We start from the raw sequence: 25,692 nt of genomic DNA, 5'->3' as shown, positions 1-25,692 counted from the left end.
AGGCCAGTCCTTTCCACCCTCACCTGCTCAGGGCTTTTGGTGACTCCACTTACCCTCTGGCAGCCCAAACCCCCTTCCTTACTCGAGATTGAGGCCCTCTCTCACCCATTTTACCCAGCTGGCACCTCCCTCTAGTCCTTGGAGATTTTTACTCCCGGATCCCCATGAGGTAGAGGACTGGGACCCACAAATGCCTCCTGTGCTAGGGGACAGGGGTGTCAGCCTGGCCAGATAAAACACAAGCCCCCAGTAGATATGGGGACTGCCGGAACACTGTCCCCTATTGTCCCCAAACACGCGTAAACATCCACTGGAGACTGCAGGTTTTCTGACATCCAGCTCACACCACGGTGGTATAGCTGTCCCTGGCGAGGAGGGAGCAGGCTTCCTTCACTCAGGCACACGGACACGAGAGGGTGCTACAGGTAGACATCTCCCCAAGTCAGCCACTAATCCGTTAGCCACAGGGAACTGACCCCCACAAATGAAGCTGACCTTGCTATGTCTTCCCTTTGGGAGTAAGATGGCTGAGCCTGTGTGAGTCGTGCTTTTGCTGGTGACCCTGATACCTGTATTGGAAGAGGTTGCCAATGCTTTAGGTGTCTCTCCTGACTGACACACCGCCTCCAGGAAGCCTCCCACCCCCACTCAGGCACACTGTAACCTGCTTAGGTGGGCAGGACTCGTCCTTGATGCAACTCCCCTAGCCCAGTGCATATTGGCACACCTGAATCACCTGGGAATTTTAAGATGCAGATTCTGAGATCTGGGGTGGGGGCCTGAAAATGCATTTAAGTTCCCAGATGATGCTAACGGTATTCTCCATGGACTACACTTGGGCTGGCAAGAACTTAGGTGAAAGGCCTTCCTGTGCTTCCCAGTAGCCCCAGAACCACCCAGACTCTTGCTCAGAAACTGCCTTAGACACCTGTCTCTGCTCCCAACCCACTTGAGCCCCTGCCCAGTTAGACCCCAGGCTATAGCCATGAAGGGACCTTCCAAACGCTGCATGTAAGCACCTTTGGCTTCTATCCCATTTATGCCTAAAACCCTGCCTATTGCCAGCCACATTCTACCCCCCCAAGGAGTCTCGGGCTCCCAGCTACCACCTAGCAAAGCTGGGATTCTATAGAGCAAAGGCAATTCTCACCCAACAAAGAAGGGCTTGGGTCCGAGGCAAGATTGGAGATAGCTAAGGTCCAGCTCACTGTGAGGGGGTTTTATACTCCACGGCTCCCTAGAGCACCACTCCCTTGCTAGACATTCCTGGGGGCTGCATGGAGGATCTTTGGGGGACGGGGGTAGAAGCAAGAAGCAGCTCCCTTCAGTGACAGCAATCCCCAAACAAGTCCCACCCTCCTGAGACCTGCCACCCCACAAAGCAAAGGCACCCATCTCAGAGCTGCTGACTTGGCTCTGGCAAGCTCATACCCCCAGCAGCTTCAGTCTCACACTATTCCTGAGACCAGCTCACTGCCCTACCTCCATGACTCACCCACCACTAACCTCCCTGCCTCTAGCATCTGGACGTGCTCGCCAGCTTTCTGCCTGAAGTCGGATCAGCGGTGCAGCGCCCGGAGATGCAGAAGACTCTTTGTTAGCCCAGAAGTGTCAGGTTGGCAGGACCCACTCTAAGTTTGCCACCAAGAGCTTCTGTCTTCAGCCTCCTTGGAGGACCAGCCAGGAAAACTCACATTTGCCTTTGACAAACTAGTCAACCTCCCCATTTTACGGACAGGTAGACTGATGCTAGAGGCACAGTAGAATTTGTGGATTGTACTGTTTGAGTCAATGACTCTGTTTTTGGTCTGTCCTATACCCCTGTGTAGCCATCACCCCTCACCCCCATCTGAAGTCACTGCTTTACACACCAGGAGGTCACTCACTTTCTTCTTTTATTAGGAGGAAGATTCAGGGCACACCACAGCGTGGGAAGCAGCCGGGCGCCTCCTGGCCAGACCCAGGACCACCGCAGCCAAGGTCAGGGCCACCAGCATGGCCAGGCCTAAACCCAAGGCCACAGACGTGTGACTGGAAGAGGTCCACCCCGGTGTGCCGTGGCCAGCAGACTTGCCCAGGAAGACCAGTGGCCCCACGGTGACGTCTACTTCTTCTGTCACTGGGAAAGGAAGATGACATCCAAGGGTCACCTTAATCCTACCTTTTTCTCCCCAGGTCCAGTTGTCTCAGTGGAACCCCAGGATAACTAACAGCAGAGATGGCCTGGCATATTCTGGGGTGGGGGTTGGAGGCCCTCACACTCAGCCTCGAGTTTTCTGCTTAAGAAGCAGAAACCACATCCCCCTAGGGGTAAGCAGCCTAAATGGGGAACAAGGGAGAGGAGTCAGCAGCACCTGTTTCCCCTTGAAACAAAGCAGGTACCCTATACCTGGGGAAGGAGGCTGGCCCTGTGGCCCTCCCAAGACCTACCATGCCTGGGGTTGCGGGAAGCAGATTTCTGCCTCTGGCTTGTAGGAAGGGAGGACAGCCTCCTGGAATGGTCCAGAATACCACAATCACCCTTATTACAGCATCCACAGATGTCCACAGTGCCTTCTACTGGGGACCAGCTGTGAGAGGGAAAAACAACAGTCTGCAGGAAACAGACTGATCAAGTATCTATAGGTAGAAGCAGACCCTCTGAATTGGGGTAGCCCATTAGAGTTCTGCCCCAGGCATGCAGAATCTCATCATCTTACCTATTGGAGGACTTGCTGAAGGAACAGGCTTTGTTTCGTGGGTCTGGGGCTTGGTCAGCAGGGGTGACCTTCAGATGGCAGGTGATATAAATCTGGAAGTAATCGTAGCTATTACTAGGCTGTGCCAGTGACCTGAGCCAGTTCTTATATGACCCTCAACGCTTTTGAAAGGAGAAGAGCCCCATTTTAGAGATGGGGCAATAGAGGTTCATAGATTAACTTCAAGACAGCAGAGCAAGTGGCAAATGTGATCCTAGGTTGGAACCCATGATCTTTATTCCCCCCAAGCTTTCCCAAACTTGTTCCCTCACCTAGCACACCCCATCCCAGGCCCACCGAGTCAGAACCTCAGGGATGGGGCTAGAGACTGAGCCTGGTTCAATCCTTTGGGACTCCTAAGACTGCCACCTGCCACAGTTAAGCCCCTCTGCTTCTGTCAGGAGTGGTCACTGGGTATTGCCCCCTCTTTCAGTTGAAGGAAGAAGACAAGTAATTTCTGTGACCCAAAGTCCTTAGGTACCCTAAAGGTCTCTTCCACCAGCTTCTTCAGTGTTCTCATTTCAGATTCGGAGTCAGCTCTCTGGCCCTTCCTGGGCCAGCTTCCTTGAGCTTGTCTTCCTCAGACATCCCTCCCATATCAATCCATCACAACCCGAGAACCAGAAGTTGACCCCAGACTGGTAACCCGGCCTAGACCTGGCATAGCCCCATCCTCTGGGAATTGTTATTTGAAGCCCTTGTTTAGCAAATGCTAAAGGAAGAACATGAAGACTTGGTGGGGACTAGGTTCAGTTGACAAGTCAACTGTCAAATGCCCTTCTAGGTCATTGTCTCCTTATCCCCAAGGGGCTGACATCTCCTACCACCTGGAGCAGGGGTAATTAACAAATCCAGGGCTCAGGTCAATCCTGGTGAGAAAACGTCTCCAGGTCAAGAGCCCACATCATACCCCAGGTAGGGCATCAACACCTGCTGCAAGGGATGGAGCTTCCTTCTAGCTGAAGCTTTCGGCAGAACCACAGCCTCGTCCACCACCTAGTGGCCGAGTGCATCGGTGGGGAAACCACTTCAGAACCTCGAAGCCACTTGAGTTCTTTGGGCTTTTAGCCAGCCAGGGTGTGCTGCTGGCTGCCCACTTATCTTCTCTATATCTTGCTCTGTGCTTCTGTCTGCCCCTCAAGAGGAGAGCTTCTAGGTCCTTTGAGTCCCCATTCCAGGAAGGGGAACTGCTTTTATCCTTAGCTTCCTTCTCGTATATTCTTCTGTTGCTACCTGGAGCCTAAGATTCCACAGTAGTTTCCTTCGAGCCCTTGGATAAGGTCATTCCTTCCCCCATGTGCCAAGGGCTACAGTCTGCCTAACTAGCCTCTGAGGGAGAGCCTGCCCAGAGGTCAGGTACCTTCCATTGATCAGCACTTCTCAGTTACCCACCCTCCCTCCAATTCCTGCAGATGCACAGACCAGCTGAGTTTTCACCCTGGCTGATATCCGCCACCTACATTAGATCTTCTTCCCATCCTGCTAGACAACCTCTGAAGTCAGCTTCACTCCTCACCCAAAACAAGGTCTTCTGCCCTAGGATCCCTAAGAAACTCACCCAGAAACCAGGGCCCTTTCTCCAAGTCTGTTCTCCTTTACTCCCCACCCTCATCCCACCCAGGAGCTGCTATTGGGGAAGCTCCAGGCTATATCAATATCTTCAGTTCTTGCCCCTTCATTACCCCTCCTGCTATCTACCAATATGCAAACTACTTCTGTTTCCATAGCAAGGCTGAGGGAGGTGATATAACAGTGTAGTCTTCTACAGATTGGCACTGCCCTTGACAGCCTCTGGTTTGCAAACCTGGCTCCCTATTAGAGACATCTGGGAGTTTGAACATTTTTTTTTTTTAAAGTTAAACAAGCATGTTTGAACTGCTTTTGATGCCATTAAGGAAAAGATGGTCTGATGATAACAGTAAAATGTGAGAACCTAGGTGGTAGGTATATAAATGTTGACTGTAAAATTCTTTCAATATCACATTTTAAGATTTTCATAATAACATGTTGGGAAGTGATGCCTGGCCCCCAATTAAGTGAATATTTGGGATTATATACAAGTGTCAGTATTTTAGGATCTTTCCAGGTGACCAATATCAAGCCAGAATTGAAAACCCCTATTTTCATCACTTCTCAACTAGCTATTGTAAACTTCACTTCCTCCATCCCCATTCTCAGGGAACCCATTCAAGAGCCACTTGATTTTTACTTAAAAGATTCTACCAGCACTTTCTGGCTAGAGGCCAGTCCTCCCACCTGTGCTTCCTACCGTACCCCTCCCTGTCTCTCTGCAGAAGTCCACGTCTTCTCTCCCTCTCCCTCCAGCCCCAGCCCCTTTGTTTCAGCTTGGACTTTAGCCTGGTGGTTCTCAAGGTCTTCCCAGACCACTAACATCAGCATCAGCTGGAAACTCGTTAGAAATGCAAACTCTCAGTCTCTCCAGACCTATTGAACCAGAAATCCTGGGGTTAGTGCCCAACAGGCCCTCCAGGTGATGCTTCTGCCCACTCAAGTCACAAAATCCCTAGTTAAGCCCATAGTCAAGTTCAAGAGGCTGCCCTATTGGAGTCTTCATACCTGCTTTCCTTGCCATTCAAGAAAGTCTCCAGGAAGGCTGATACCTGCTTTCACTGCCTCACTCAAGCCATCACTGTGGGTCCTGGCCCTGATGATGACCTTGGTAAGATCAAGGTCAGTGACCTGGTTACCAAATGCAGTGGTTTTTGATCCTCATCTTGAGCTATCAGCAAATCTCCTGGCCCAGGTTTTTTGTTTTGTTTTGTTTTTTTTTAACTAACAAAGAGGCCCCAATCTCTCTCCCCATCCTTTATGGGTTTTCTATCCATCTCTTAGGTGTCTGGACCACCCTTGCCTTCTCCTCTGACCTCACTCAAGCCCATGGCTTTATCTACTTGGTAGGTGTGCTGAGTTACTAGGACAGGACACAGCAAGCAAGTCATTTGCTTGAGGGGAAAGCTAGTGAGTGATAACAGTAGGATTTTTAGCCTAGTCTGGTTGACCCTAGAGTTCCATCTTATCCCAAGCTACTAGGAGAGCTATTACCATGTTTCTGGAGTTTCTGGTGTCATTAGCAAAGTGGAACACATCCACCGTGAACTGGAGAGTATCTGGCCTGGGTCTGGGGGATCTGAATGCAGAAGAGGCATCGGAGAGGCCATCCACAAGGCAACTGTGAGGAGAGCAAGTGGAACATGGCGTTAGAGGCTGTGTAAGGTGGCTACAGGATCTACAAGGATTCTCTAGAAGTCCCTAGCCCAGCCCTTACCCGTGGAAGTCCACAATGCTATGGTGAGGGGAAGAGTCCCGGTCTGGGGTCCCTGTGGCCACACAGTGGTCCACGAACAGTCGCAGTGGCCTGTGGCTACCAGTGTGGACTTCTGCCTGGAGGTGGGCCGTCTCCCCCAGCTGGAAGATGGGGGACCTCTTCTGGGTACTCCAGTCCTCTGCAAGGCAGGGGCAGGGTTGGGAGACCGCCCGGAGAGCTTGCCCTGCCAGCCCCCTCCCAGCCCTCCTGGCTTACTCTCCATCAGGTGCAGAGAGAAAACCAGCTTCTCCTCTGAAGACACGGTGGTCCGGAAGGGCACCCAGGTGGGCAGGACAGGCCAACTGCTCACGTTGCCCTGCCTGGGAGACAATAGCACCTACCCAAACCTGCCCACCCCACCTGGCCCCAGGGTGGGGGTCTAATTTTTCTCTCCTTAGTCTTCAGCTGGGGCCCAGCCAGAGGGCCAGCCCAAGGCCGCAGAACAGAGACCTGATGTCCAGTGTTGCCCCCTCACCCTCCTGAACCTCCAACTCCATCCACAAGTAGCCCTTCCATCCCAGCCGGGGTGACAGCGGGGCTGCAGAGTGAGGACAGCCACATCTGAAGTTTCGGAAGTTTCTTATTGACTGCAACCCTAGAGGCTCAGGTTTGGGGTCTGGGGCAGCAGGTTCTGCTCTGCACCCTTTAAGATCCTCAGGAGGAGAGTTATAATGAAGGAAGTCCAACAGGTAATTGCTAATGGGCCTTTGGTTCTCGAGAACCTGATGAGACACCCTGGGCCTGTACCAATGACAGGAAGGTCCATGGAAACAGGCCCAGATGTCTTCAGATGCCAGCTGCAAGGGCCCCAGAGGGTCTCCTGGAAGCTTTGCAGTTCCTACTGATCACGAGACCTCAGGTATCTGGGGCCAGGTTAAAGCACCTGCTCCTTGGCAGGCCACCCCAGCCCCCTCTGCAGCCAACAGGCCAGGGGAGCTGACAGCACCCTCAGAGGTCAGTCCCAGGCCCAGCAGTTCTGAAGTCAGAGACCACCATGGTCCCAGGAGACCTGGGCTTGGGACCCCTGGCCCAGGGAGGGGGCAGGCTGCGCACCCCACCCTTGGCAAAAGACAGCAGGACAACCTGCCCCTGCTGCATTTTAAAGGATCAGACCAGCCTCGTCGGGCCGCACTGCAGCCTCAGGAGCTTCTACCTCCCCAGCCATGCTGCAAGGCACCGAAGCAGCCGGCCTACTCCCCCGCTGCGCTGGGCCCCATCCTACACTGACCTGGGGTAATGGCACTCGATGGGAACCTCAGCATAGTTGGTCCTTAGGATGGACAGGTTTCCCACGGGGTGTGGGTTGTGGAGCAAGAGGGTGCTGTACACCAAGGCATCATCAGTCATCTGGAGGAGAGACAAGGTGTTAGCCCCACCAGCAGCACGTGCCCAAAGGGCACCTGACCCGTGCAGCTCAGGGTGGGCAGCCCCCTGAGGTAGGCAAAAAAACACAGGCTCTGGAATCAAGCCCAGTTCTGCCAGTGAGCCGTGTGAGAGCCTGGACAGGTGCCATCTTGGCACCTCAGTCTCTTGCCCTCTAAACTGGGGCCATGACCATAGGTGTCTAGGACGGTCAAGCAGCAGTTACCACCAGGCAGTGCCCAGTGATGAGACACATGGAGATATGCTCTCCCCTTTTGCTACCTGTTCCCCCTCCCCAAATACACACAGCTTCCTTTTCTCGGGAGAGGCCTGAGGCCAAGGAAGTCTCCCTGAAGATGCCAGGCTGTACAGGAATGCAAACTTGTAGCCACAACAATTAACATTTATCTCACCCTCTGACTTATTCTCAAGCCCTTTTCTCAGGAGGGGAAGCTGGTGCAATCTTTGTCCAAGGTAGGTGCTCCTGGGATAGGGCTACACCCAGGGGGTGTGCCGAGGAGAACACCTGGGGCCCAGGTGGCTGCCCAGCCCTGCCCCAGCTGATCAGTCTTCAGGGGAGAGGCCCTATGCCCCAGGTAGGCCCACTGCATCCTTTCTGGTGTCCGTTATTCTCAAGTTCAGAACTCAAAGCAGTGACAGCCGAGCATTAAAGCAAGCAGGTGGGCCTAGGTGACTTCACAGGTGGCACACCCATGAGGCCGGCCCCAGGTGATCCTTGTCAGGTAAGACCAGGAGCCAGCCCACTGGAGAAAGGCATCTCCCTGGGCCTGAGGGCTGATGTCTGGCTCCCACTCCCAGTCTGATTTAACTGGTTTGGGGGCCGCCTGGACATCAGGATTTTTTAAAAGCTCCCCAGGTGCCTCCAATGTATAGCAAAGTAAATGCATCACTAAGCTGGAATAACTCCTCAAATAACTCCCACAGCTCTCTGGCCCGCCTCTCTCCCCGGGGAAGTGACAGCTGTGAGTCTTCAAGGCAAGCCTGGGGACCTCACTTAAGCCAGACCTCTGGCTAAAGGGCTTCAGGGGCCCAGCTTGTCCACCCCAGGAGTCCGGGGCCAGCTGAGCAGGAGCCTGGCATGGCTGGAGGAGACCATCCCTTTGTGGGTGGCAGGAACGAGGTCCAGGGGAAGCACAGTGAGGGATTTGCCTGCCCAGCCCAGCCTTGCTGGAAGGCCCCACCTTATAGGTGGAGCCTCTGTTTCCCCATGGATTTGGGAGGCTGGGTCTGGCCAGAATTATCCAAGATCCTTTCTGGTCCACACCTCCCACTCAGAACTCCTTCAGGGGCTGAGTTAAGATCTTTTAGGTCTTCAGTGTGGAGCTCAGCATGATGCTTCCCCAAACAACTTTTAATTTGGGCTTCAAGTCACTCAACATAAGAGAGAGGCCAAAATTCTGTTTTCATGTGACGATTACTTCTGGGCTTTCTGAAGTGTCCAACTCTATCTTCCCCGACAAGTTTTCTAGCGCCCCGAGCATGTGCCTGGGTTAACCTGTCACACGCGCATACACCCCTCCCTGAAGGCCCCATCTCTCCTGGATTCCCTGGGCGGGGGTGGTCAAAACTCCTCAGGAGGAGTCAGGGTGGGGTGCCCCTTCTGGCTCAAAGTGCACAGTCACCTCTGGACTCCATCCCACCCACCTGATTTTGGTAACTTGAGGCAGGAACCTCCCCGTGGCCCAATGCTACCAGCTCTTGGACTCAGCTGTTCCACCTGCCCCACCCACCGTGCTTCTGCCCCAGGCACATCTCTCACCGGCTCTCCACCCACACACTGGCTACCAGTCACCAGACTGCCCCCCAGCAGAGCCAGACCTGATGAGGGGTCCCCCGAGCCTCACCTGCACTTCGTTGCCACACTCATGTAGCCCAACCTTAAACCTGATGACGTCATCGGTGTCATTCGAGGCCAGGGGTCGGCAGGACTCCTTGCCCAGGGTGAGGTCGGCAGACCTGATGAGCTTCCCGGTGCCAAAAAGGTCTTTGCTGACAGTGACCACCAGCTGGGCCTCCAGACACTGCACCAGCACGGGGGGTGCTGATGACACAGGGGGGTGGGCTTCACCCTGAACGAGCAAGAGGGGATGGCACAGCTGCATGCCACCCCAGAGCAGAAAGCAGATGAAAAGGCCATAGCTCAGCTCCATGGCTGCCTCGGAGGTCACCCCAGCAGAGTAGCGGGCCGCCGCCACCCACCCATCTTATACCCGCGGGATGATGGCCCACTCCCACCTGGGCCCCCACCTGACTCCCTTCCCCAGCCAATCCGGCTCGGCTAGGCCCTGGCTGCTCAAAGTGGTCCTGGGCCGGTGAATCAGCATCACCTGAGAGCTTGTTAGCTATGCAGACTCCCAGCCCCACCCCAGACCTACTGAATCAGAATCTGGAGTTTAGCTCTCTCCCCAAGTGATTTGCATTACATGCGAGTTCCAGAAGCACTGAGCTGGGAGCCTGGTCAATCATCATTTCAGATCCCTGCCCTATGCCCACATCCATGTGTCAGCCCTTTGTTAGTCCTGCCCTCAGGAAACCCAGTTAGCTGGGGGGGTCCAGGAAAAAGGCTTGATTGAAAGGTGGAGACAATTTGATTGGAGATGGCAGGGAGCTCTTTCCAAGTGAGAGAAAGAGGAGGAGGTATCAATTAAGAGAGAAGGGAGGAGAAGTCTGATCAGGCAGGGGTGTAGAAAGGGGAAAGCACTGGGTGGGCCTAAGGGGTGCCCAGGAGCTCAGAGTTGCTGAAGCTCAAGTCCAGGTTGGGGAGGGAGGGAGAGTGGTAGCTGATAGAGGCCCTGGGGTAGAGAAAAGAGGCAGGGCAGAGGCAGGAAGGTGCAATGATGAGATGTCAGATTTTGCCCTCAGGGCGAGGGAAACCACTGAGGGATGCTGAAGCAGGTGAGGGATGCGCTCAGCGCTGGCTGGGAGGTAGGAAAGGAGACAAGAATTGGGGCTACTCCAGCAGTCCTGGCAGGTGAGTGGGGAGAAGGATTGACAGTTTCAGCATTTACTGATGGCCTTCTCTGCATGGGGCATTGGGGGAAACTCCTTTAGGAAAGGAGGAAAAATACAAAATTAATGCAATGAATTCCTAGGGGGAAGAAATGTGTATTTGTTTGCAAATGCTTGCATATAAAGCAATTGAGCCATGGATTTAAGTAGCTTAAACACTCTTGGGGTTTTTGTTTGTTTGCTTGTTTGTCTGTTTTTAATATTCTGGTTTATTTCAGGGAAAGTAAATAAATCAAGCAAAGAGATTGCCCCCACAACTTCCTTTGACATGATCTACAACTGTGGGCTGGAGGCAACCAGCAGGGAGAGCCAGGTGAGAGCTCAGAGCTCAGGCTCTGAGCCTATCTGGGTGACCTACCCCTGGGGGAAACCCTTCCCTCTGGCTGTCTTGTCCAGGCCCCAAGGGAGGGGGCCAGCTGTCCCTGAGGGACAGCAGCTGGGGACATGGTGTCCTAGAGGCGGAGGTAGGGTGGAGGGGATGGGGGAATGGGGGGTAGGGGGTGGGGGGCACGGCTGCATCTTGTTACCTACACCTGTGTCTGCTGGTTGTGCTGGGAACAGGGTGGGGACGGGTGGGGGTCCAGAGAGTACAGGGCCTCCCTGAGCTTCACACCCATCCCCTCCTGCTCCCTGCTGTGGAGCTAACCCCCCTTCAGGGGCTTCAGAAATAAAAGATACCGGGGACCAATGAGGATGGGAGTGAGTGATTTCATGGGATGAGGTTTAAACAGTGGGGTGAAACGGGGAGGAGGGGGAAATTCTGCAAGCACATGGGGTGGTGATGAGCGTGGGGTGGGAGGCCTGTGTTCCCTTTTCCGTGAAAGGTGTTTCTCCTGGAGACCCCATCAGGGAAGGTGGCAAGTCCATTCCCTCCCCACCCACCCGTCCATCTATCCCCAGTGGAGGGGCTTTTGTGTTTTATTGGAAAGCGCTGCCCCCTGGTGGCCAAAATGCATCAGCCTCGAGGGCAGTAGCTGAGAGCACTGGCCTTAAAATTTCTTAGAGCTCAGATATTGGTTTCTAAATACTATTCCCCTCCAGAAGCAGGCTCCAGGGCGCCTTAGAGAAATGGCTGATTTCAACGCAAAGGTTAGAAAAGTACAAGGCAAACCTGGAACATCTTGTTATGCAAAAAAATGCCCTACGCCGGAAGCAAAGGCAAACACTATAATGCCTCACCAACATGGACTAGCTACAATGTGTAAACTCAGCATTGAACCTTAGTGCACAGCTTATCAGAGGAACGCTTATTGTAACGGTTCCTAGATTGTAAACTCTTACAGCAGTCACATCTATTCCTGAATTGTAACAGCTATCTCCAGATTCTGAGATGAGGATCCCTTTGTGAATAACCTGATCGATCCCTGGAACTTGGGGTATCTCTGTGACACCTGAAACTCAGAGCTAGAGCTCGGCAGATATGAATGTCAGTATTAGCACATATAGCAACTGTTAAAAAAGCTGAAAAAGAGCCCAGACTTCAACTAGAGATATGAATGAAGCAGATGTGGTTAGGACCAGGGCAAATTGAGCCAAAGGGTAAAGGACAATACCGACTGTGTTTTAAAACCTCAAATTCCATGTGAGACCAAGGGAAGACATGTTTAGTTAGTGTAAGATCTATATTTCCTAAACAATTTAACTCATACAGTTTGTTCAAATACCATAATTATATGGAACTTTTAATAGGAAGTGAGACCTAGTAGGTTTGCATAGGTTAGTGTGAAATTGCGACACATCCCAAAGTAATTTGGGCAGAGAATAAAAATATATATGCAGGGACCCCCAGAGGAGCTGGGGGGAAACGAGGAAGTGTTGGGCTTCCTCACCTGGATTGTGTCTGATGTTCTCACAAACACTGGGAACTGGCAGTTTGGTGTGCCGAGCCCTCCCTCTGTCACGGGACATGCCCTTATGAGGTTCGTTACTGCAAAGGAGAGGCTAAACCTGCTTATAATTGTGCCTAAGAATCTCTTCTTGAGTACCTCTTTGTTGCTCAGATGTGACTCTCTCTCTCTAGCTAAGCTAACTCTGCAGGTGAACTCACTGCCCTCCCCTCTACGTGGGATATGACTCCCAGGGGTGTAAATCTTCCTGGCGACACCAATGATATGACTCCTGGGGCTGAATCCGGACCCAACATCGTGGGATTGAGAACATCTTCTTGACCAAAAGGGGGATGCAAAGTGAAACGAAACAAAGTTTCAGTGGCTGAGAGATTCCAAATGGAGTCAAGAGGTCACTCTGGTGGACATTCGTGTGCACTATACAGATAACCCTTTTTAGATTTTAATGCATTGGAATAGCTAGGAACAAATACCTGAAACTATCAAACTACAACCCAGTAGCCCTGACTCTTGAAGACGATTGTATAGCAATGCATCGTACAAGGGGTGACAGTGTGATTGTGAAAGCCTTGTGGGTAGATGGATGAGTAGAAAAATGGGGAAAAAAAACTAAATGAAAACTAGGGTGGGAGAGGAGGATGATTTGGGTGTTCTTTTTCACTTTTATTTTTTATTCTTATTTTCACTTTTTCTGGTACAAGAAAAATGTTCAAAAAATAGATTGGGGTGATGAATGCACAACTATATGATGGTACTTTGAACAATTGTACACTGTGGATGATTGTATTGTATGTGAATATATCTCAATAAAATTGAATTTTAAAAATGCCCAAATATTGATGGAGGTTCCTCAGAAAGGTAAATATAGAGTTACTGTATGACCCAGTGGTCCCACTCCTAGGTATATACCCAAAATAATTGAAAGCAGGAATTTGAACAGCTTTCTGTGCACCAATGTTCATTGCAGTATTATTCACAATAGCCCAAAGGGGGAAGCAACCCAAGTGTCCATCAACAGATGAATTGGATGAACAAAATGTGATTAGCCACACAATGGAATACTATTCAGTCAAGAGAAGGAATTAAATTCTGATGCAAGCTACAATATGGATGGACCTTGAAGAAATCAGGTTGTGTAAAATAAGCCAGATACAAAAGGCAAAATATTGTTCTCACTTATATAAAATAACTAGAATATGCAAATTTATAGAATCAAAAATTAGATTACAGGATACCAGAGTTGGGGTACAGGGTTGAAAATGGGGAGTTAAAGCTTAATGGGTATGGAGTTTCTATTTGTGATGATGGAAAGGTTTTCGTGAATGTAATTAATACCAAGGAATTGTACCCTTGATAGTGGTTTAAATGGGAAATTCTATGATGTGTATAGGTTTCCACAATAAAAAATTTTTTTGAAAAATTGAGGGAGGTCTCTCAAAAGAACACAGGGGCAAGTTTGAATGGGGGTCTCACTGGCCAAATTGGGGACAGTAGTGCATCAAAATGACCGATGACAATAATGGACTAGACGTTGAATAAAAGAATCCGTGAGAGTCTATACTGATACATACATGCAAACACACACATGAATGAGAAAGAAAGAAACGTCTTCCTTACAGTAGAATGCCAACAAATAATTCTAGAGGCAATGAATAGATTTAGGAAATAACCATTTTGCAACCATCATAGTAATAACAGACTTAGGCAAGAATTATCAGTGGATTTTAAAAACTATTGGATGATTTGATGAAAGTTTGAATAGGAGCAGGTCGTTTACTTAGTCTCAAAGTACCTCCCCATAGATTACTTATTAATTACAAAGGAATAAAAGGTTACCTGACAGTGGACAAACCTGGCAGACACTTTAGTCAAGTTGTCAAGGTTAACATAACCAACCATTAATGGGATAAACTGACATCACGTGCCTCCTGAGGTTGGGTAGAGCAGAGGACCCCAGATCGGTCCTGTGGGATTTCTGCCCAAGATTTATCACCTGGATCGAATCATGAGGAAACATCCGTCAAACCCAAGTTGGGAGCCATTCTACAATACATCTGGTCTCCATTCTTCAAAAATGTCAGGGTAATGAAAGAAAAAGAAAGGTGGAAGAAATGCGCCAGATTAAAGGAGACTGAAGTGATGTGACAACACAGTGCAAGGAAGGCTCGATCCTAGGTGGGATCCTGGGAAAGGGGACAGCGTAGGGACAAAGGTGAAATCTGAATATGGACTGTACGTTAAATAATAGTATTATATCAATTTTAATTTCCTGAATTTGAAAATTGACCCATGATTACCCTTGTTCTCAGGAGATACATGCTAAAGGGGTAAAGGGCCATGATGTGTGTGTGTGTGTGTGTGTGTATAAAATATGTAAAAAAAGTGCATATATATATACATACACATATAAAAGGTGTATATATACATAAAAAATATAAAGAGAGACCCACACAACACAAACACACACATGAGGAGGGAGGGAGGAAGGAAGGAAGGGATGGAGGGAGAGAGAGAGAGAATATGTAGCAAAATGTTTATATTTGCTTAATCTGGGTGAAGTGTAAACAGGAGCTCTTAGTATAATCTGTGCAACTCTCCTGTCAGTTTGAAATTATTCCAAAATAAGGCATAAAAAATAAAACAAATGAAACAAAGCCTCTCTAGGTCAGATTCAAGTGAGAAGGAAGACACTGGGATCCATTTTCAGAAGAAGCCTGTCACCTAGGCTTGAAAAGCAATTACTGAAACAAAATATGAGGTTCCTAGACCCAAAACAAAACAGAACAAAACAAAAAGATGTGTAAGATCTTTGAGGGAAAAATTATAAAACTTTATTAAAGTCATCAAAGAATACCTAAATTCACAGAAAGATAGTCCATGTTTGTGGATGGGAAAATGCATTTCATAAAGGTGGCAATTTTCCCAAAAGTAACCTATAATCTCTGTCAAAATCCCAGCAGGTTTTGTGCATGTGTGTATGAGGGTGGAATCTGACAAATGAGCTCTAAAATTAATATGGAAGAGCTAAGGGCCAAAGAAACCAAGACGTTTGAAGAAAAAGAACAACATGGGGAGGTACACCTAATAGATACTAAGCGCTATTTTAGAGGTATGGTAAGGAAAACAAGGTGGTATTAGCACAAGATTAGAACAGGAAAAACAGTGGAATCCATGAGAAAGCCCAGAGCCACTTGCATATGTGCAAATAGGATACATGACAAAGGGAACATACGAACCATTCAATAAAAGCTACTGTGACAATTATTATCCACATCGGACAAAATTTGGATTTCTACTTCACACCATACACAAAAATGAATTCTAGGTAGATTAAAGAACTGAATGTGGAAGAGTAAAACTTTATAACTTTTAGAAGAAAATATAATTTCCTCAGAATAGAGTGGAGAGGGAAATGTTTCCTAAATAAAACCCTTACCCCCCCCCAAAAAAAAAGAACAAATCATAAAGGAAAAATAACTTGTTAGGGCACTTTCATAATGATTACAATAACAATAATTGCCATTTATCACTTACTCACAATATGCCAGAGACCAGACTACCTTAATTCTTTCACCCATATAGGGAAGCAGACTTAGCCCAGTTTTACAGCTCAGAGAACAAGTGCTCAGAGAGGTTAAGAAACTTGCCCAAAGTCACACAGCCAGAGAGCACCCAAACCAAGATTCAGCTGCAGATCTTTTGGATCAAGTTCATTCTTTTACCTCGACACCTGTCCCTCTGATACTTTTCATTAGAAAAGTATCAGAGCTGAGGAGCCGAGGGGAAAGACACCCTGATAAATCACTCCAAGGCAAAGAAACATTCAGGTTTACATGCCTGTCTCCCTCATTAGTTCATGTGAGATATTCAGTACTTTTTTAAGGTGCTTAAAAAATAGTACTTTCCTTTCTGCCTTTCACTTAGAGTGTAATAGAAAATAAGAATAGCCACACGCTGTTGGGCAGCTAAAATGTGCCAGAGGAGCCAGTGATCCTGCCCTTCCATCAATCTGGAAACAGGCTTTGGCCAGAGGGACCCCAATGCTCTGAGATTTGGCACGTTTTTGTGTGTGTGTGTGTGTGCAGTTGGTGAAGTGAAAATAAAATTAAGGTTTAAAGGGAGGGTGTGGGAAACTTCATCATTTCTTTATTAAATGGGAAATCGTATATAAATATACAGCCTGCTTCACTTCACACGTGACCTTCAATGCAGCAAAGGAAAATGGATATTTTGTACACTAGTTTGGCTTTTCATTATTGGATATTTAAAATTATCTTTAAAAATACAGAATTGTCTAAAATAAAAATGAAATCCACTCCCTGCCACCCCCAATCAATGGTAACCATTGTCACGGTAACAGTTGGAGGTTACTCCTTTTAGACTTCTTTTCTGTGGCTATAGCATCATGTAAAAATACACTTACTAAATGAGGTGTGGTATCCTGAATTGGATCTGGGTTAGAAAAAGGACATTAGTGGGAAAACTGGTATTATTCAAATAAAGTCTGCAGATTGGTTAATATTAATGTACCAATGTAAATTTCTCAGTTTTGAGAAATATACCATGGTTGTACGTGATGCTAACATTAGGGGAAACTGGGTGGAGGGTATATTGGAATTCTCTCTACTATTTTTGCAACTTTTCTGTAAATCTAAAATTATTCCAAAAGAAAAAATGTATTTAAAACATACATTAAAATAGAGATCCTGTCCTACACTGTTTGGCAAGTTTCTTTTTCACATGACAACGTGTGGGGACATCTTTCATGCTGAAAACCACTTCTCTTTTTAAAAGTTTTATGGTGTCAACATACATACAACATAAAATTTCTCATTTTAGCCAATTTCAAGCATACGATTCAGTGGTGTTAATTACATTGACAATGTTGTGCTGCTGTCACCACCATCCGTTACCAAAAATTTCGTTCTCTTTCACAGCTAAGTAAAACACCATTACAGAGATCTACCACAATTTACCAATGTCCTCCTACTGGATATGCGGGTGCTTTGCAATTTTTCACTACAGCTAACTAGAACTTCCTTGTACCAATGTTTTTGCATGTCTGCATGAACATTTCTGTAGGATCAATTCTTTGAAGTGAATTTGTGGATCAAAAGGTATGTGAGTTTAAAATTTTCGTAGATATTGCCACATTTTTCCTCCCAAATGATTGAACCAATTTTGGTTCCCACCAACCTTACATAGGAGTGCCTGTCTTCCCCTCACATGGCATATAAACCCCTGATCCCCTATGCCCACACTCACCCACAAAAGGGGTTATCATCTACCACCTGTTCCTTCCCAGGCAGATTATTACGAGAATTGAATGAGAAGGTATGGGAAACACCAGACGCCTGGTCCTACCAAGTAAAAAGTAAATGTTAGTTTCCCTTCCCTTTTTTTTTAAGTTTCCCTTCTTTTTCACTTCAAGTGTTTATCCCTCTGAAAACCTAATGTTAACAGAGATACAATTTTAAGATACACTTTCTTATATCCACCATTTATTTTCCCAGGTTCCTAATAGTTTCTAGAATGATGACTTTTTTATAAACCACATTTATTGTAATATATGCAAACAAACTGTGGTGTTGTCTGTCCAATGGAGTACTATTCAACCAAAAAAAGAAGGAACTATCAATACACTCAAGAACATGGATGGATCTCAAAATCATTCAGCTGAGTGAAAGAAGCCAGACCAAAAATAGAACATATACTTTATGGGGCCATTTATAGAAAATTCTAGAAAATGCAAATTAATCTGTAGTAACAGCAGGTCAGTGGTTGCCTAGGGTCAGAGGAGATGTGGGAAATGGGGAGAGGGACTATAGGAGGGATGTGAGGAAAGGTTTGGGGGTGATGGCTGTGTCAACTTGATTGTGGTGAAGGTCTCATGGGTACATATGTATATCAAAATGTATCAAACTGTACACTCTAAATACAGTTTCATATATGTCAATTTTACCTCAATAAAGCTGTTTAAATACATAAAATAATAAATTGATATATGCACATGGTAAAAATTGTAATGATAAAAAAGAGTATAAGATTAAAATATGAAGCAGAGCATTTAGTACTCCCCCAGGTGTCTCCCATTTATTTCCCAGCCTCCCTTGCAGTATGGTAGAGTCATGTGACTAGTTTGAGTCAATGAACTATGAGCATAGAGATGTGTGTGAATTCTGGAGAGGAAGGCAGTTGAAATCCAGGGTGCCCCAATCATCTTTCTCTCCCCCTTGGAGATTTGACTCTTGTATTAGGCAGTATTAATTCCCCTGACTAATGCACCCTCCCACCCAGATACCACTTTGTCATTTGCTTGAATCCCTAGAGCTCTCATTTTTAACAGCTGCACAAAGAATTTTTCGGTGTTTGGAAGAACTCTACTTCTTAATCATGCCTACACAGTCAGACATTCACAGTCTTTCCCAATGCTGCTCTTATATCCACTACTAGCTGCCAGGCATCAAGTATGCAGTGGTGAAAGCAGACATGGCCCCTAACTCATGAAACTTACAGCTTAATGGGATCATGTCTCTGTTATTGCCAATCCACAAAACAAGCCTGCCTGAAATGGGTAAGGATCTCGGCTTTGCAGGTGAGGTAGCTCTGGGAAGGTAAATGCGAGCTGGTTCCTGATAGAACAGGTGGGCAGTAAGCATTTGAGTCTGGCTGAGTCGCTAGCTAGCACGCGTTGGTGGCCGAGGTCACGGCCAAGGTCGGCTTGGTGCTGATGCTTGGGCTCGCTCCACTACACCCCCCTGCCCCACCCTGGTCCAGGAGCTGGCTAGAGTTGCTCACTGTCTCCTTGGCAAGACAGACAGACAGCAAGTTCAATACTTTCTCAGAGGTGCCTGAATGGAGGTAGGTCTGGACCAGGGATAGTTGGTGCATACAGGAAGGTGTGTGTGATGCATTTAGCATTTCCTACCTGAACAACAACTGACCTGGACCTTGCCCTCCCCCTCGAACCTCCCTTTCTGTAACACCCTGGAAGCACACAGAGCTTTGGCTGCCATAACCTTGAATGCTGCCCTCCCCAGGTACATCTTGTTTTAAGAAAAGAGAACATATGAGGTTTTCCCTAACTTTGAACATAAGCCCCTGGCATTTAGCCACATTTGTTTTCCCAACCATATATAATTTGTAGAGCACTTGGCATGGGTATGGACATACTCGAGTGGACTTCTTGCCATCTTGCTGTCCGTCATGAGGTATCTGCAGCTTTCTGTAAGTTCTCCTGGTAAATGCTTCCAAACTGATCACCCCGGCGTTTAATGCCTCTTTCTTCAGAATGATAACTGACCCCCTTGTAGGGCAGTTTGAGGCAGCCCCGGCTGGGTCTTCCCCTATTTTTCCTTTCAGGGAGAGTCCTGTGGTGGGTTCAGTTGGATGCAACAGAAGGAGAGCCTGGTGCTCCTTGAGGGAATCAGGGGAGCCTTCCCAGAGGAAGCGGCAGCAGCCCAGGCCTGGAGGGGAGGCAGAAGTGAGCCTGGTACACCAGCTGGGTGGTCCCTCCAAGCAGAGGGATCAGCACACACAGGAGCACGTGGCAGGGAGAGGATGTTGCCCCCAGGAAGCTGAAAGCAGGTGGTCAAGTATGGCTGGAACAAATAAAGCAGGAAAGGGCCAGAGACTAACCAAGTCAGGTCACGCAGGACCTGAAATGTCAGGCCAGAGATTTGCATTTAATCCCAAGGGCAGCTACTGAGGACTGCTGAGGAACTGCGCTGGTGGGAGGGGTTCACCCTCACTGGCAATGGTAGCGGAACTTTGGCAATGAAACTCCAGGTGGGGAAGATGAGGACATCCTTTAGGCATAAAAGGTTTATGTCTCCACTGTGGAGGATGTGACCGCCTTTTAGTTCTTCTATCCTAAGTCTCACCCTTCTGTCTTCCAGCCCCAGGAGCTGAAGCTTCCAAAAACAAACACTCCGACCATAAACTGCACACAAGAGAAGGTAGGATGCAAAGGCGGGAGGTAAAGGAGTAAGAAGATGGAGGGGCTGTGAGGGAGAGGGTATGAGGCAGGCTCTCTGCCACCTAGGAACGTGGCCATGTTGCACACACTGAGATATAGGACAAAGACTCTGTGCCCATGTGCCTTTCTTCTTAGCGTCAAGTTGCACAGACTTTCTTGCTTGAACCAGAAGCAAAGGCGATTTGAACATTTTCCAAGAGACCCTGTGTGTATTTGACTGACTGTGATTAGACCACCTGCTCCCCTTTCACAGTGTGGGACTGGGGTTACAGGGGGACTGTGGGGAGTGGAGAGTGACAGGGACTGCTAGTTTGGAGGGGCTGGTCAGGGAAGGACATTCTAAGAAGGTGACATTTGAGCAGAGACTTGAATGAGTGAGCCATCCAAATATCTGGGGGAAGAAATCTCCAGGCTGTGAAAACCGCAAGTGCAAAGGCCCTGAGGCAGGAGCAGGCTTGGCATGTTTAGGAAGGCAGAGAGGCTGCAAGGAGGCCAGTGGGGCTGAAGCAGAATGAATGAAGGGGGGGTGGTAGGAGGTGAGCTCAGAAAGGCAGCCAGGAGCCAGTTCGTGAAGCTTTTGTGGGCTGTTAGATTTTATTCTAATGAGAAGATGCTTGAGTATGAAGCAGAAGAGTAACAGGATACAATTTCCCTTTCAAAGGGATACACTGGCCACTGGGCAGAGAATATACTTAGAGGGGCAAGCATGGAAGCAAGGAGACCGAATAAGAGGCTACTGCAAGAATCCAAGCAAGAGATGATGGTGGCTCGCGTTAGGGCAGGGTTTCTCAGCCTCAGCACTACCAACATTCTGGACTGGAACGTTCTTTATTGTGGGGCCTGTCCCATGCATTGAGGATGTGGTGTAGTGGCACCCCTGGATTCTCCGCACGGGGCAAATTCACCGCTCCCTGAGAAGTGTATTACTGTGTTAGACTGACATCACGGAGGAGGTGAGAAGAGGTCCGTTTCTGGATGTATTTGGAAGGTGGGGCTGGAAAGGTCTACTGATGCATTAGATGCTGATTGTGAGATGTAAGAAAAAAATCAAGAATGACTTCAGTTTTCTGGCCAGTAGGGTCTGGCCGATATGCAGAATGTGGTGGCCATTGCCGGAAGATTCCCCTGGGCCCTTGGCTGCTCAATAAATGAACGTTTTCCCTGGGGACTATTCTGCCTCAGCAGCCTTTAGGCCTGCTGATCCTGAAAGAACGTGCTGGACAAACATAATGTCCCTGTTCTGGTCACATAAAACTCTCCATCCATGTTGAGCCTTCTCCAAGCAGGTTCGCTGCTTTAGGATGCTCGTGTTGTCTGCGGACAGGTCCATGACTCCAAGGGGAAATACTTGGCAATTTTCTTCTATCCTCTGGATTTCACTTTTGCATGTTCTATGGAAATTGCATGTAGTCGCGGTGCAAATGCATTTAAAGTTTGAAGTTGTTAACGGGCGTCAGTGGGTTTCCACTTCAGCCATCTTGCCTACGTGTACAGTGAGAAAGAATGGTGGTTTGGATGCTCTTGTCATATTTAATGCAACAAATTTGCTGAGACTATGGAGTGCTGTTAGAGGGTCCCTTCACAACTGACCCAAATGAAGTCAACAAGCATTTGAGTATCACTGACCTCCCCGGGAGCTGAAGTGTGGAAGAGGCTTCTGTTTGGAGAAGGCATTCCAGAATGTGGAGGTCCGGAGAGAACCTATCCTCAAATGGGACCCCAGATTCTCCTACTATCCAGCCAAGCCTGGCTGCTCCCAGAGGATCTTTGAGAAGGTAAATCAAGCCCTGGGCACCTGCAACTTCTCAAACCAGGAAATGCCACTTGTGGGAATCCACGTTTCATATTTTAAGGTGATGATTTAAGGAAGTGCTAAAATTTCTTTTGCTTCTATTTAGAAATTTTACTCTATTTTGTTCTTGTATAATTGGCTAAGTCTTAAAAAATTTTTTTTATTCTGAAACAATTATAGATTCACTGAAAGTTGCAAAGATAGTACAGAAGGGTTGCTACCATTTACCCAGTTCCCCCCAATGGTTACTTCTCATGTAGTTGTGGTGGAAGGCCAAAACTAGGAGTTTGACATTTGGTATAATGTGTGTGTAGTTCTGTCATTTTATTGTGTGGATTTGTGTAAGGACCACCACCACAATCAAGATACAGAACTCTTCCGTCAGCAGAAAGACCTCCTGCCTGCCATCCCTTTAGAGTCACACCCACCCACTTTAGTATGTGGATGAGGATGTGGAGAAATTGGAACCCTCCTACGTTGCTGGTGGGAATATTAAATGGTGCAGCTGTCTGGGAAAACAGTTTGGTGGTTCCTCAATAAGTTAAACACAGAGTTACCATGTGACCTGCAATTTCCACCCCTAGGGATATACCCAAGAGAATTGAAAACCTGTGTTCACACAAAAACTTGTACACAAATGTTCATAATAGCATTATTCATAATAATCCAAAAGTAGAAACATCCCAAATGCCCATCAACTGAGGCATGGATAAACAAAATGTGTATATCCATAGACTGAAATATCGTTCAGCCATAAAAGAATGAAATTCTGATCCATGCTGTAACGCAGATGAATCTTGAAAACATTATGCTAAGTGAAAGAAGGCCACATATTGTACGACAGCTTTTCTGTGAAATGTCCACCCTAGTCAAATCCATAGAGACAGGAAATAAATGAGTGGTTGTCAGGGACTGGGGGAAGGATGGAATGCAGAGTGACTGCTAATGGGTACAGGGTTTCTTTGGGGGATGATGAAAATGTTCTAATATCACTTGTGGTGATGGTTGCTCAACTCTAGGAATATACTTAAAACCAACAAATTATATACTTTCTCAGAGTGAATTTTATGGTATACGAATTATATATCTCAATATAAATATATGGATGTGTGTGTACATATGTGTGTATACACACACACACACACTTGTGGAACTCAGAGGAGAGGTTGGGGCTGGAAATATGAATGTGAGAGTCATTTGCACATCAATGGCGTTTAAAGCCTTGAGATTGTTTGAGTTCTGAGTTGGGGAAGTCTCTTGGGGGTTTTCCGGGAAAGTCCTTCTGTTTTTTTTTTTTTAATTCAGTTTTCTCGAGATATATTCACATACCATACAATCATCCATGGTATACAAACAACTGCTCATGGTACCATCATACAGTTGTGCATTCATCACCCCAATCTATTCTTTGAACATTTTCCTTGTACAAGAAAAAGTGAAAATAAGAATAAAAAATAAAAGTAAAACAGAACACCCAAATCATGCCCTGCCACCCCATTCTTCACTTAGTTTTTTGTCCTCTTTTTCTACTCATCCATCCATTCACTGGATAAAGGGAGTGTGATCCACAAGGTTTTCACAATCACACTGTCACCCCTTGTAAACTACATTGCTATACAATTGTCTTCAAGAGTCAAGGCTACTGGGTTGCAGTTTGATAGTTTCAGGTATTTACTTCTACTCTTCCAATGCATTAAAACCTAAAAAGGGTTATCTATATAGTGCATAAAAGTGCCCAGCAGAGTGACCTCTCGATTCCATTTGGAATCTCTCAGCCACTGAAACTTTATTTTGTTTCATTTCACATCCCCCTTTTGGTCAAGAAGATGTTTTTAATCCCACGGTGCTGGGTCCAGATTCATTCCCGGGAGTCATATCCTGCATTGCCAGGGAGATTTACACCCCTGGGAGTCGGGTCCCACATAGGGGGAGGGCAGTGAGTTCACCTGCAGAGTTGGGTTAGCTACAGAGAGAGAGAGCCACATCTGAGCAACACAGAAGTACTCAGGGGGAGACTCTTAGGCACAATTATAAGCAGGTTTAGCCTCTCCTTTGCAGTAACGAGCTTCATAAGGGCAAGTCCCATGATATACCTCCTAGCTTTTAACATGCAACAGAAAATGGGGAGGTCCCCCCTTTTCTGACTCTGAATAGTGCCATATGCATGAGATACTCAAAACTGAGGCAGCTGTCTTGAGCCCACGCAGGAAGCCAGCCCAGGAGGAGGCTCCAACTTGCTGAGGACGCAGAGTGGAGCCACGGGAGAGCCGGGCCCTCGGGGATGAGGTCACACCTCCGAATCACCCAGCCCTGGAATGGTCTTACTTCTCAACTTCTTGCTAAGTGAAATAAAAATCCCCTCATGTGAGTCTCTTTGATTTGTGTTTTCTCAAAAACATCACAGCTGATACGGTATCAAATGCTGCCCTCCCCTTCTCCCTTCTTTCCTTTTTCAGTGACTGAAATGCAAACATGGTGGTGGAAGCTGGAGCAGCCATCTCGGACCATAAGCAGGAACCCTTGCATTGAGGATGGCAGAGCAACAAGAGAGAAGGAATCTGGGTCATTAATGATCGTGAGCTGTCCCACAAGTTCTAGACCTCCTACAAGGACTTGTAGGTGAAAGAGAAAAATAAATTTGGATAATGTTTAAAACTCTGTTATTTTCCGGTAAATTATACTATTGTTCAGCAAACGTTCCCATTCTCTCCTCCTCCCCTGTATGGGAGGGTGTGCCAGTTTTGGTGTATAATGTCTCTCAAAACACCATGTTCTTTGATGCAATCTTGTGGGGCAGATGTACTAGTGTTGATTAGGTTGGAATCCTTTGATTGAGTGTTTCCATGGAGATGTGACTCAATCAACTGTGGGCAAGAGCTTTGATTGGATAATTTCTATGGAGATGTTACCCCACCCATTCAGGGTTGGACTTAATTGAATCACTGGAGTCCTATGATTCCTATGTTCACAGACAGAAGGAGGTGCTGCAGCCAAGAGAAACACTTTGGAGAACGCACAAGAGCTGAGAGTGGAGCTGGAACACACCCTGGGATCAGCAGACACCAGCCACGTGACTTCCCAGCTAACAGAGGTTTTCCAGATGCCACTGGCCTTCCTTCAGTGAAGGCATACTTGTATTGATGCCTTCATTTGGACATTTTCATGGCCTTCAGACTGTAACTTTGTAACCAAATAAACTCCCTTTATAAAAGCCAATCCATTTCTGGTGTTTTGCATAACGGCAGCATTAGCAAACCGGAATAGAGGGCTATACTCCCCCTGCCTCATTAATAACAGGTTTGGCCATATGACTTGCTTTTGAGCAGATGGGATGTATGTCATCCACAAACAGAGGCTTTGTATGTGTTTTCATGTTCTGGCTTGGTCTTTTGTGTTCCTACCCTCCACTATAGGAGGAATATGCCCCAGGTAACTGCTTCTTCTTTAGCCTGGGTCCTAAATGAGAGACACATGGGAAAATCCTGACCTCAACCCACAGCCTGAAGTAGAGCCATCACAGCCAACATGAAGACCCATGGGAGGAAAATAAGATTTGGGGGTTGTCTGTTATGCACATCATCACAGAAAAAAACTACCTAATACAGGTTCCCTCTGTTATA

General features: G+C 47.4%; 1 protein-coding gene across 1 annotated transcript; it reads right to left on the bottom strand.

Moving 5' to 3' along the window:
* Positions 1 to 1,898: 1,898 nt before the first annotated feature.
* ZP3 (zona pellucida glycoprotein 3) lies at positions 1,899 to 9,718 on the bottom strand. Its single transcript, XM_037814010.1, has 8 exons — positions 9,291 to 9,718; positions 7,292 to 7,410; positions 6,280 to 6,383; positions 6,025 to 6,202; positions 5,802 to 5,928; positions 2,700 to 2,791; positions 2,431 to 2,570; positions 1,899 to 2,119 (listed from the first exon to the last, which is right to left on the bottom strand). The coding sequence occupies exons 1-8, from the start codon at positions 9,594 to 9,596 to the stop codon at positions 1,899 to 1,901; spliced, it is 1,287 nt and encodes a 428-aa protein (XP_037669938.1). The 5' UTR covers positions 9,597 to 9,718.
* Positions 9,719 to 25,692: the final 15,974 nt, after the last annotated feature.

This window comes from Choloepus didactylus, chromosome 21, assembly GCF_015220235.1.
Source record: "Choloepus didactylus isolate mChoDid1 chromosome 21, mChoDid1.pri, whole genome shotgun sequence".
Lineage (NCBI taxonomy): Eukaryota > Metazoa > Chordata > Mammalia > Pilosa > Megalonychidae > Choloepus > Choloepus didactylus.
Note: the sequence above shows the minus strand (reverse complement) of the source record. Positions and strands in the feature narration are given on the sequence as shown.